Source organism: Anomaloglossus baeobatrachus, chromosome 5, assembly GCF_048569485.1.
Source record: "Anomaloglossus baeobatrachus isolate aAnoBae1 chromosome 5, aAnoBae1.hap1, whole genome shotgun sequence".
NCBI lineage: Eukaryota > Metazoa > Chordata > Amphibia > Anura > Aromobatidae > Anomaloglossus > Anomaloglossus baeobatrachus.
In genome coordinates, this window is record NC_134357.1 from 98468297 (window position 1) to 98481723 (window position 13427).

General features: G+C 41.7%; 1 protein-coding gene across 1 annotated transcript in view; it reads left to right on the forward strand.

The window, feature by feature from the left end:
• The window catches only part of PCDH15 (protocadherin related 15), a 2365808-nt gene that overhangs the window by 2188670 nt on the left and 163711 nt on the right, over nucleotides 1-13427 (forward strand). The window contains exon 30 of the mRNA XM_075348720.1: nucleotides 10571-10747. Within this exon, the coding sequence (XP_075204835.1) occupies nucleotides 10571-10747 (177 nt within the window). The remainder of the gene's footprint in view (nucleotides 1-10570; nucleotides 10748-13427) is intronic.

Here is a 13427-nt window from a genome sequence, read left to right on the forward strand (position 1 = left end):
ACTCGCTTTTCATTAGGTATGAGCGGACCTGCAGATGTTTGAGTTTGCCGGGCTTGGCTGAAAATTAGTCAAAAGTTCATTTCGGTACCCAGATTTGACCCACACTTGAGCCCAGGCCCTGAGCCTCATGTAAGTCAATGGGGATCCCAATGTTGGTGTTGTAAAATGGCTGTCAATTAGTCATAGTAAGAGCTATGGGGCTGCCAAAGTAAGAAAAATGGGGAAAAAGCAGCAAAAATGCCCTGCAAACAAATGTGGAAAGGTAATAAGTATTAATAAATTGTTACATCTCGTGGCTCCCCTCTTGCAAGGAATGAGGTGGTCCCCCATTCCTTGTCTGCCGCGAGCCCTCCTGCTCAGCAGCGCCAAAGGTCTGGGAGACTGCAGGAGTTTCCTCCTCCTAGATGCAGCAGTAGGGTGACACCTAGTGGTTTACTCCTTGTAAGGAATGGAGTGGTCTCCCATCCCTTGCCTGCCACGTGCCCTCCTGCTCCGCATCGCAGAGGGTCGGAGTGGTTGCACAGTGTGCAAAGGATAGATGCTCAGGGAAGCAGCAAGACTTCCCTTAGCTCTGCACATTGTGAAACCGAAGATCCCGCCTTTATGACCCAGAGGCAGGAGGTTGAGCATGTGCCCCACGTGACGTCTTCTGATTCGCTCACTGGTATCACACGGCCAGATAACGAGGCTGGTGATGTGCTGAATCCTGACTGGCCGGGCCAGGACGTCACAGATCATGATTGGGTCACATCCGTCTCGCGCCCGCCCTTGGCTGGAGCTACATCTCCTTAAAAACCCCTCCTGCCATCATGGCGGCGCGCGACCGTCCTTCTATGTTTGGATGTCTGGCAGCGTGCTGCCACGCCACTGTACAGACGTCATTGTATTTTGCAGGTCTCGCCCCTGCCTTGCTGCTCCGGCAGTATTCCGTTGAACAGGCTGTGTTCCTGTCCCAGGTGAGCTCCTTGAATCTCTGTCGGACTCACCTGGTTTCTGAAGCACACGTGCGTGGGCACCTCTGTGCTACCCTCGTGCCATATTCCTGTGACTCCCACTGGCACACGTGCATAGGCACCTCTGTGCGTCCCCGTGCAACAGGTACACCGAGTTGTGAGCCCCGTGCCATACAACCCTCACGGGTTAGGGCGGACAGGTGTGCGCAGATCGTCTGTGACATTCCAGACGATCGCTAGCAGCAACCCGCTCACTCTTCTCCCACCATAGCAGCGGTCCCTTACACCGCACAGTGGACCTTGACCGGCGGAAGCTGTCCATATACCATCTTGGCACGCTTCCCCGGGTCCCCCTCGTAACAATAAATAATGTAAGATCCCCTCTATTTTTGAAAGCCATGACAGGTAAAATTTCTGATAACCAGTGTGAGAAATTCCATGTCTGCTACTGACCGGGAGATAACTGTGGAGCTTCTCAGCTGTCTGCTTTACCTGCATTGGCAGTTATCAAAAATTGTGGCGACCCAACAACATATTTTTTATTTATATTGTTCTCAGCAGCATCCAGGCATCTTCCACATGCTGAAAACTTATTGATTGGCTGTGCTGCATACTATCGAAACCCTGAACTCAACCACGGACTTCCTTGAAAAGTCCATGTTCAAGTTTGATTCCCGGATACTAGGTGTCTGGTACAAACTCCAAATGTTACCATTCAGGTTTGCTCATCTTGATTTTCCATTAAACATATACATTGGATGCCTTCTTTCTGTATACCTTTAAAGGAAGTAAAAACTGAAGTGTAAAAAAAAGCCATACATATAAAGAGCTTGGAAGCAAGTACAAGACAGGAGAGCAGGAGCAGATAGACAGGACTCTGATTGATGTAATACAAAGAGGTGTCTCTGCTGTTAGAGAAGGATTGCACTTGACAATAAAGGCGACAGAAAATTAGACACATGGAAGTTACATGGCGGCCTGCAGTTTGTAATGATTTTTTCAGAAGTAAGGCAACATATATTAGTGTATTTTTGTAAATAATTGATTTACAGATTAAATTTTTAGCTCAATATCTCTTAAGAGATCACATTGTAAATCCAAAAAACTAGGCACTCATAGTAGGAAATTAATTTGCAATCCAAAAGTAAGTAGCATTGCATTCTCACCTCTACAGGCATCCTGTGCTTCTCCTATTACATCTTGATACACGTCTATCTGCAAAAACCATCTGTGTATCCGATGAAGGTCATAGTCAGTGTCCAAAATGTTGTACACTCTCTTTCGGAATGAATATATTACCTAATATCTCATATGTATATGAGTGCCTAATGGTGTGTCAGTCTCCGAAAAGAAAATAGCTTCTCCTTTAGACCCCTCTATAGCTTCTCATACAGCCACATCAGATCTCATACTTCGCATTGATGAGGGACAACCATTCCGAAACACCATGTCTGCAAATTGAGGTTCTGATCTAGCATAAATCATAAGTCATATGACAAGGCTCGTTAACACTAGAAGTCCCAGAGAGGGGTCATTTAACATTTCTACCTTTGGAACCCAGAGACGGGTGGAATGACCTGAAGGATTTTAGCTAACATCCTATAATCACCGTCTGTTGTTCTGTAATTAAGGCCATTACTGTCGCACCACAGGAGGTTGTTGTTTTCCACTGACTTTAGCCATGTAGTTTCTAGTTAGTTCTATTCAGTTTATTGTATGTCATTTGACTCTCTTTCGGTACTTCAGGGGGGAGCTCGAAATTTCTGGGACTTGTTAAAGGGTCCATTTTGACTTTTAGGATTGCTACCTCCAGTAGGTGTCACTGGAGTTGGTCTACTTCCTCACCGAAGAGACAATTTAGTTATTTGGATTTACAGTATACAGTACAAGGCCTTGGACCCTACTAACTCATCATTCCTTCTGAAGTTCTGTAACTTAAAGGGAAATTATGAGATTACATTGTCAGAAAATACAGTGATCATTTAAGGAAAAAAATACTTCTATAGATCCATAGAACACTTATTCCTCTTACATGAAACTCCTACAGTGACTAAGTGTTTATTAACAGACCACACATACTATCCATCATTCAATGGAGGAGAATGATGGAAGCTGGCATGGTTAATCATCTGGTCTTTCAAAGCCTATCATGTTTAACAGAGCAGTTCAGAAGTACAGCTGGCCGCTGATGGATTTTTTATTTCAATGGAAGACTAAGCTTTGAATGCTAAAATGTAAAAAGCTTTGAGAATAAAAAGAGTTAACCGCTTAAAGCTTTGCAATATTTAATTCTTCTATGAAAGGGAGAATATACTTTATTTGATAAGTTATACAGCGGTCTTCTTTACTTTGCCACTCTAATTGCATTATCTTTTTTTTTCCACCGTGCGTCCTCAACCCCTCTGTTCATGTCAGTGGAAAAACGTGACTTAGCTATGCCAGTGTATGAATTCAACACAAAGCTATAATTAAATACTGCAGTCCTCTGTTATCCTGTATCTAAGGACGAGATCTATACATTTAATAGTTTAAATCCTTTGTTTTTACAACCTTGCAAATAAATTGGCTGACAGTTTAATCACAGGGACTGTCAATGACACCTTGGAGTTCGTGGCATTTGTGCTTAAGGATTGTGGGGACGCTATGAAAATGGTTTTGCATACCAAATGGTTTGATATTAGTTTTTGTCCCCACTAGACGTAGTATAAATAGCTGGCTCTGGAATGCGGGTCATTTTCGTCTACATTGTTTCCTCGATTCCATAGCGGAGGATTTGACTGATGAAACATCAAACAAAACCCTAACAAATTACCGCACCGTAATTGCTGAAAACACTAATCTCTCCATTGTGGCTATTATTATTCCTTTTAATTCTGGAGAATAGTACAGCGCAATAGAAATTACAACTGGCTGGGCTTTGTCAAATACTATTTTATGACACTGGAAACTCTTCTCATGATGAGTATACAGAACTACACACAGCAATTGTCATGGTCGTCTCCCTGCTGTTTTGAGACTAGTGACAGCCTTTGGACTGGAGCCTCCCATCGCCATCTTGACTCCTCATTTAAACAAAGTGTCCTTTCCTTTGGTGTCTCATGAGTTAATTTCAGGTTTTGTTGCCAGCAGCTCTGAGCAGGGCAGGTCAGATGTAGCTACTTTGGGTCTTTGCCCATTTAGGTTAAATACTGGAGCCTTCTCAGCAGTCCTTGCTGCTGTTAGAAGCATTTCTATTTTGGCCAGCCTGGTGGAAGGAACTGCTGAGGTTTTGTCCTGTGCTCATTCACCTGCTACTTTAGAGTCCGTCTGCTACGGTGAAGTTTTGTGATTTGTATCCTTCTGTTTATTCCCCCTGTCTGTCTTTCCTTTGCCTCTACATTTATTAGCTTAGTGGTAAATCTAGTGTACTCGATGGCCTATTTACTAGACAGGGTGAATTTAGAGCCAGTTGAGGAACGCAGGTATCCTGCTCACCGACAGGTTTAAAGAACCTGTATAGGGACGCTAGGGTTCTCAGGAGTCAGCTTGAGGTGAGTGCAGGAGGTGCCCCCTTACCCAACTCCATAGTGGCAGGGACCTCCTTTGTATCATGACCTTGGTGCTTTCCCCTTTTTGTGGTATATTTGGTAGTGCATTAGTCACCCGTTGGTCTGGTCACGTGTGTTACGCATTATATGCGGACATTTTTTAATCCATGCGTGATTGAAAAATATCGACCATCTTCTCATATACAGCACTCCATTCAAAAAGTACACTCCAGAGCTCTGTTCTGAGGATTGGTGTTAGTCCTTGCTGTGAGACAGCAATTATCAAGTTACCATTTCTCTTGTGGATTGGATCTTTTTCATTCTTGGAACACCACCTACAATTCATTATCAATTTATTTTTTTGCATTACCAAGCCTCCTTATTTCATTACATATGGTCATTTTGCGCTTTGTCTTTTGCTTGAGTGACAATAATTGGTTTAGAGGGTTTGAAGTCCAGTTTGTCCCAGCTCTGTTACTCCCAATAATGGCATCAGAACGGTTTACCAAAGTCATTAAACACTGCTAAAAAAATCTGTCTGCAGCTTTCTGATTTAGCCTGATGTAAGTCATCTTAATCTTCATTGCAAAACTGAGAGGGTAAAGCCATGGAATTATGAAATCACAGGATGGATACACATGTTAATGACATGCAAATTGTATAAAAATGGAAACAATATTTTGAAAACATCTCAATTGATTCAGTCTCAAGTATGAGTGGCACATATGTTTGCATACATATGCATGTCATCAATTATTTTATTAATGATTGTTTTGAGGAATGTTACATAGTTACATAGGTTGAAAAAAGACCTAGGTCCATCTAGTTCAACCTTCCTCCACAAATTATACACTTTGTCATTAAAGCATTTATAAACAACAATGTTGGTTACTGAGGAAATCATCCAGCCCTTTTTTAAAAGCTGTTATAGTATCTGCCATTACTACCTCTTGTGGTAGGGCATTCCACAGTCTGACTGCTCTAACTGTAAAGAACCCTTTCCTATTTAGCTTGCAGAATCACTTTTCTTCCACTCGCAGTGAGTGCCCCCTGGTAATTAGTATGGTCTTTGGAAGGAATATTGACCACACATGTATTTAGACATATAAATGAGATCTCCTCTGAGACGTCTTTTTTCTAAGTTAAACAAATCCAACTCTTTCAACCTCTCATCACACAGGAGACCTTCCATTCCTTTCAATAATCTAGTACTGCCTCGCTGAATGTATTTAGGCACATAAATCATCAAAATCTGCTGCTGGCAGATCCCTTTGCAATTTCTGTCCAATGACATCACAGATGTGTTCAATGGAAAACAAGTCCGGAAACACTGGTGCCTATGGTAGAATGTTTAGGCCATAAAACCCACCCTTAGTAACATCATGAGCAACAAGCAGCCTGGTGTTAGGGTGATGAAAAATGGCTCCTTGATCACTTTCACATTCCATTTCACGTAATCTTCAAACAAATATCCGGCTAAAATTGCTTTCAACACAAAAGCGAGACTCATTGCTGAATAAGAAAGACCTCCATTCCAGCCACTATTACTGTCTTGCATTGCACAATGGTAGCCTTTGAGAGCATTGGCATGAAGTTAATGGAACATCTGTAGCTGTACATTTGAATCAGCGGTCAATGTCATGCCTTTTGGTGGTTTCTGTAGACACAGTTTGATGCCTCAATCTTGGGATGTGACATATAATTGCATTTGCACTAGAGAATGGCTCACTATGCTGCATTGCATGTCATAAGACCACCCAGGCAACACCATGAAAAGGCCTTCCCAACAAATGTGTCACTAATACTACTCCAGGGATTATGGTGCAAAGGGGCACAATGTATAATTGCTGGACTCCTCTAGTCTTCATTTTAGGTACACTAACAGCTCACTGTTACATTTACTTAGTCATGGAACCAGTGAACCTGCCATTTTTGCAGATTGTGCCAGGAGCCATTTTTCAACACAGAATCACCAGACTGCATGTTGTTTATGCTACTGTTTTATTTAAACATGTTACTATGGCATGCAGCATATCTAACTTTGAGCACATTGGGATATCATTGGTCAAAATTTACAAAGGAAGCTGCCAACAGCAGATCTTGATGATTTATGTGTCCAACTGCATTCAGTGTGGCAGAATGTTTTATAAAGAACATTCCTTTCCTCATTGACAGCAGCCAAGGCGTGTAATTGCATGTACTTCTTTGTGTGGCTTTCATATTTGATACTGAAGAAGTCAAGATGTTTTTAAATCTTCTTCCATTTTTTTCATAATTTGCATATCGATAGCCTATCTATCGATCCTGTGATTTTTGTAATTCCATGACTATTCCTTCTTGCTGATCAATTTTGTTGTTGATGTATGTATTTGTCTAAGCTTTTTCAATAGGTTTTATGACATGCATGGCATTATAGCCTTTGGTTGACAGATGCCTATGACCATTGTTCCCTCTAAGCCGAAAACCCTCAATACATACCTCCTGGACATATGCTTTTCCTCCAATCTCAGCACTGAGTCCTCCACTTGTCAACTGACATAATGTCATATGACCACTGCAACCTTTTCATAATTTTGGAAGAAACTCTATTCTTACATTCTGAAAGAATAGTGAAGGCTGTAATCCATCAGCAGTCAATCTGGTTGACCTCATTATTATCTTGTATTTTTTCTTTCCAGGTCACAGGGCTTATAGGAAGCACTGTTTCTGACCAATGCCTAAGTGTCTCATTAGCCTTACCTCACCAACGGACTCTAATAGCATTTGTTTAATGTACATGTCATGAAAGGCTATTGAAAAGTTTGTGACATATGTTAAATGGATTTAATTTATAGTTTATGGGTGATAGATGATACAATTAGAGTCCATTTACGCAACAAACTGGCAGCATAATTATACCACTGATTGGTAATCCTTTACCAATTAGCAGTCCCTTAATTGCCTGTTTACACTGGCAGACAAAAGTAAATGATATGCACTAAGCAATCTGTAATAGATCACTCAATGCACATAGGTGGCCATTGTTCTCTGCAGTGCGAGTTCAGTTTTTGACGTCCTTCCCATATTGAAGTTTTTTTGCACAAAAGATAATTTCATCTGATGAACGAGTGTTTTGTACACTCATAGGGTGATCACTAGCCTGTTTACACACGTAAGATAATTGTGAAACAAGTGTTTTTACGAATGATGGATTACAATTATCTTAAGTGTAAATGTAGTTTTAGGCCACAGTCAGAGCCTCCATGAAATGCATTGAAGTTGTTCCTATCATTTAAATACAATGTTAAGGCCCTTTTCGCATTGTCTTTTGTACTCTGTTCAGTGGTCCTGTCGGGGCTCACGACCAAACCACCCCGCAAAAGAGGATTTGGACTTATGCACCAACAGAGCCATTCACTATAATGGTGCAGATGGAGTCACGTTGTGTTCTGTCGTGTATCATCTTTCAGGTGTATACGCCCACTGGAGCCGGACACGCAGACGCAGTCTACTACCTCTGACTGTCCGCCTTCTGAAGGTACAGTCAGGGCCAGAAATATTTGGACAGTGACACAAGTTTTGTTATTTTAGCTGTTTACAAAAACATGTTCAGAAATACAATTATATATATATAATATGGGCTGACAGTGCACACTCCCAGCTGCAATATGAGAGTTTTCACATCCAAATCGGAGAAAGGGTTTAGGAATCATAGCTCTGTAATGCATAGCCTCCTCTTTTTCAAGGGACCAAAAGTAATTGGACAAGGGACTCTAAAGGCTACTTTACACACTGCGATATCGGTCCCGATATCGCTAGTGTGGGAACCCGCCCCCATCTGTTGCGCGACACGGGCAAATCGCTGCCCGTGTCGCACAACAGCCGTCACACATACTTACCAGTCCGGCAACGTCGCTGTGACGGGCGAACCGCCTCCTTTCTAAGGGGGCGGTCCGTGCGGCGTCACAGCGACGTCACTGAAGCGTCACTGAACCGCCGCCCAATAGCAGCGGAGGGGAGGAGATGAGCGGGACGTAACATCCCACCCACCTCCTTCTTTTCGCATAGCGGCCGGGAGGCAGGTAAGGGGAGCTTCCTCGTTCCTGCGGCGTCACACGCAGCGATGTGTGCTGCCGCAGGAACGAGGAACAACTTCGTTACTGCTGCAGTAACGATTTTTGAGAATGGACCCCCGTGTCGCCGATTAGCGATTTTGCACGTTTTTGCAACGAAGCAAAATCGCTTATCGGTGTCACACGCAACGGCATCGCTAATGCGGCCGGATGTGCGTCACAAATTCCGTGACCCCAACAACTCTGCATTAACGATGTCGCAGCGTGTAAAGCCCGCTTAACGGCTGCAATTAACTCTGAAGGCGTCTCCCTTGTTAACCTGTAATCAATGAAGTAGTTAAAAGGTCTGGGGTTGATTACAGGTGTGTGGTTTTGCATTTGGAAGCTGTTGCTGTGACCAGACAACATGCGGTCTAAGGAACTCTCAATTGAGGTGAAGCAGAACATCCTGAGGCTGAAAAAAAAGAAAAAATCCATCAGAGAGATAGCAGACATGCTTGGAGTAGCAAAATCAACAGTCGGGTATATTCTGAGAAAAAAGGAATTGACTGGTGAGCTTGGGAACTCAAAAAGGCCTGGGCGTCCACAGATGACAACAGTGGTGGATGATCGCCGCATACTTTCTTTGATGAAGAAGAACCCGTTCACAACATCAACTGAAGTCCAGAACACTCTCAGTGAAGTAGGTGTATCTGTCTCTAAGTCAACAGTAAAGAGAAGACTCCATGAAAGTAAATACAAAGGGTTCACATCTAGATGCAAACCATTCATCAATTCCAAAAATAGACAGGCCAGAGTTAAATTTGCTGAAAAACACCTCATGAAGCCAGCTCAGTTCTGGAAAAGTATTCTATGGACAGATGAGACAAAGATCAACCTGTACCAGAATGATGGGAAGAAAAAAGTTTGGATAAGAAAGGGAACGGCACATGATCCAAGGCACACCACATCCTATGTAAAACATGGTGGAGGCAACGTGATGGCATGGGCATGCATGGCTTTCAATGGCACTGGGTCACTTGTGTTTATTGATGACATAACAGCAGACAAGAGTAGCCGGATGAATTCTGAAGTGTACAGGGATATACTTTCAGCCCAGATTCAGCCAAATGCTGCAAAGTTGATCGGACGGCGCTTCATAGTACAGATGGACAATGACCCCAAGCATACAGCCAAAGCTACCCAGGAGTTCATGAGTGCAAAAAAGTGGAACATTCTGCAATGGCCAAGTCAATCACCAGATCTTAACCCAATTGAGCATGCATTTCACTTGCTCAAATCCAGACTTAAGACGGAAAGACCCACAAACAAGCAAGACCTGAAGGCTGTGGCTGTAAAGGCCTGGCAAAGCATTAAGAAGGAGGAAACCCAGCGTTTGGTGATGTCCATGGGTTCCAGACTTAAGGCAGTGATTGCCTCCAAAGGATTCGCAACAAAATATTGAAAATAAAAATATTTTGTTTGGGTTTGGTTTATTTGTCCAATTACTTTTGACCTCCTAAAATGTGGAGTGTTTGTAAAGAAATGTGTACAATTCCTACAATTTCTATCAGATATTTTTGTTCAAACCTTCAAATTAAACGTTACAATCTGCACTTGAATTCTGTTGTAGAGGTTTCATTTCAAATCCAATGTGGTGGCATGCAGAGCCCAACTCGCGAAAATTGTGTCACTGTCCTAATATTTCTGGACCTAACTGTATATATGCCTGAATATGTATGACAAAGCAAATTTTGACTCCATTATAGTCAATGGCCCCGTCCATGCATACATCCGAATCCTATTTTAGGGGGGGTTGGGACGTAAGCCACAATAGGACCACTGAATTAAGGAAAAATTGCAGTGTGAAAGTAACATAAACCTAGATATAAATGAGATTTAACCTTCTAATAGCACAAATATATACAGTATGTTTTATATTTTGGACTTCTTAAATCATGCAGTTCCCAACAACTATCAAAACAGAATGTGTGTAAGTTGAAAGAAGAGGTTTCGAAGTCTTATATACTGAGTTAGTCTTGTTTGTATTTCTTTTCAGTACTTTAGAACGTTATGTCCAGGATCAGATCCCAGGAGCAGCCGTTGTAGTGGAATCGATTGGAGCTAGAAGATACGGAGATGGTTTTTCAGAAGAGGACTACACTCAGTGCGACTTGATGGTTTATGCTGTCGATCCCCTAACGAACCGAGCTATATCCCGTAATGAACTTTTTAAGTAAGTATTCATTGAGCATTTAAGTTGAAAAGGAAAAACTGTAAATTGTACTGAAATTAAAAATGCAATAGGTTTATTGATCAGATATGTTCCTGTAAGACACAAAAAATAACACAGCAAGAAATATAGATAACAAAATGGAAAAAGGGAAAAAGTAAAGTACATGGATGAAGCAGTACTGTTGTGACTTCAGACTGCGAAATCTAACTAGACTTAAAGTTCTCGTCACTTTGCCCTTAGAGAGAAAGTATCTTTCCACAATATCTTATTGATGAAGAATCGAGCCATGGCTTTGCCTTAGTGAAAGCAACTGCAACTTGTCATGTGATAAGAGGAGGTGAGAGTTCACCTGAGGCTCCTGCCGAGATGGGAACAGCAAGTCATTTGTTATCGAACCTTCTAGGTTATTTCAAAGAAAACCTTGGAACAAAAGGGCACGTCTGCAAATACCAGCCATTATTCCTGTGACTATTATCATGTCATAAATCTGATTGTCAGAAAAAATGAAACATCAACTGATACTAATTATTTTGGCTGACTAACACAACCGAAAATAGGAAACTTTTGTGATGTCTCTATCACACAAACATATTGCAATTAAAAATAAAAAGTTAGTAGGAGGAATTCAGTGCGAACATTGCTCATCGCTAACTCCACGTTGACCTTTGTGAATAACAGATGCATTAAATCATTGTAATTCTAAAATATATCCTGTTTTAGTGATTTGGCAGCGCTAATGATGATCGTTTGGTTATGGTGTAAGACATGCAGCTGAGAATTGTGATCACATTCTGCCTCATAGTTTGTAGGAGAAAAATTGAGTTTTTCTGAGTGACTTACTGAAAAAAAAAAACCAATGAGATTGCAAAAGAAAAACAGTTTTTTTCTTTATTTAATTTAGTTAATTAATTTAGGTAATTACCTTTGATTATTGTTTCTGTCCTTGTCTCACTCATTCAGACCATAAAAATGCAATGTCTAATTAATCAAATGTAAAGGGAACTTGTCAGGTCCAATATGCACCCAGAACCACGAGCATTTCTGGGTGCATATTGCTAATCCCTCCCTAACTGTCCCTGTATACACTAGCATAGATAAAGAGATCTTTAGAAAAAGTAATTCTAAAGATGCTTTATGATATGCTAACGAGGCCAGCAACTAGTCCTAAGGCTAGGTTCGCACACTGCGTCTTTTTGACGCTGTGTTTTTGTGCGTTTTTGCCGCGATTTGGTGCGTTTTTGGCTGCGTTTTGCTGCGTTTTTGATCTCTGCGTTTTGCTGCGTTTTTCAAATGCATTGCATGGGGGAAAACGCAGAAAAATGCAGGAAAGAACTGACATGTCTATTTTTTTTTTTTAACTCAAAAACGCAGGTAAAAAAAAACAGATGTGTGCGGACAGCAAAAATGAAAACTCATAGACTTTGCTGCGGAAGCAAAGTCCTGCAGTTTTGAGGCCAAAAACGCACCCCAAAAACGCCGCGAAAAACGCACTGTGCGCACATAGCCTAAGGGCGTTATTTCCCCCAACTAATCTGTCCTCTTAGCATGTTAGCACGCCCCTGTGGGCGTGTCAACATGCTATTCAATGTCCAGAGTCATCGGCATGGATTTGCATAGCTGTCCATCGTCATCACCTTCAATGCTGGGTTTAGGCTCATTGTACATGATCAGAAGTCCCAGCATTTCATGCGCATTATTTAGCCGGGTGTACACCTCCCAGCTTCAGAGAGGTCTAGTACGCATGACCGGAAGTTCCGGGACTTCTGATCATAAGCACTGAACCTAAACCCAGCATCAGAGGTGGTGACAACAGACAAGTACGCATGTCCATGCCGATGACGCTGGGCATTGAATAGCATGTTAGTACACCCACAGAGGCATGCCAACATGCTAAGACAGCAGACTAGTCAGGGGAAAAAAATGCCCTTGCGACTAGTCCCTGTGCTCATTTGCATCTCATAAAGGATCTTTAGAAATACTTTTTCTAAAGATCTCTTTATCTATGCTACTAGATACAGGGACAGTTAAGCAGGGATTATAAATATGCACCCAGAACTGCTTGTGGTTCTGGGTGCATTGTGAACCTGACAGGCTCCTTTTAAGTTTGTAAATTAGTAAGTTTTATTATATATATTTTTTCTATGCAAATTGATTATTCAGAAGTAATTGCCTTTGTGAAGAAAATATCCTTCCTTGTGGAGAGTGATATGGCTGGCATGCCAGTGTGAAAAGGCTTAGAAGCCATGCAATGCTCCTCTGGGAAATTAAATATGCAATTTCTTCTTCAAAAAGGAAGAGAAGTTTAACTCCAGTGCCACTTATTACAAGTAGCAATGCTAAAAGTTAATATCGACCCTTTAACGAGCCTTACTATAAGACTTAAAATAAAAGCCAAGACAGAATCTCAATTTGGAAACACTGTATTTTGGGATGTTGTTCCTCATCAGTGCAAAGGATGAGATCTGAATTTGCTAGGTGAGTGGCTTCTGACTGGGGTCTAATCTAAGAGATTTTGTTTCTATTTTATGGGAGTGACATGCCGAGCATGCCAGTGTTTCTCCTAAGTCATTTGGCAAGATTCATTAAAAGGTCAAAGGTATTGACTTTTAAGATTGATACTTTCAATAATTAGCACAAGAGTTCAAGTCCTCTTCCTCTCTGAAGAGGCAGTTTGCATATT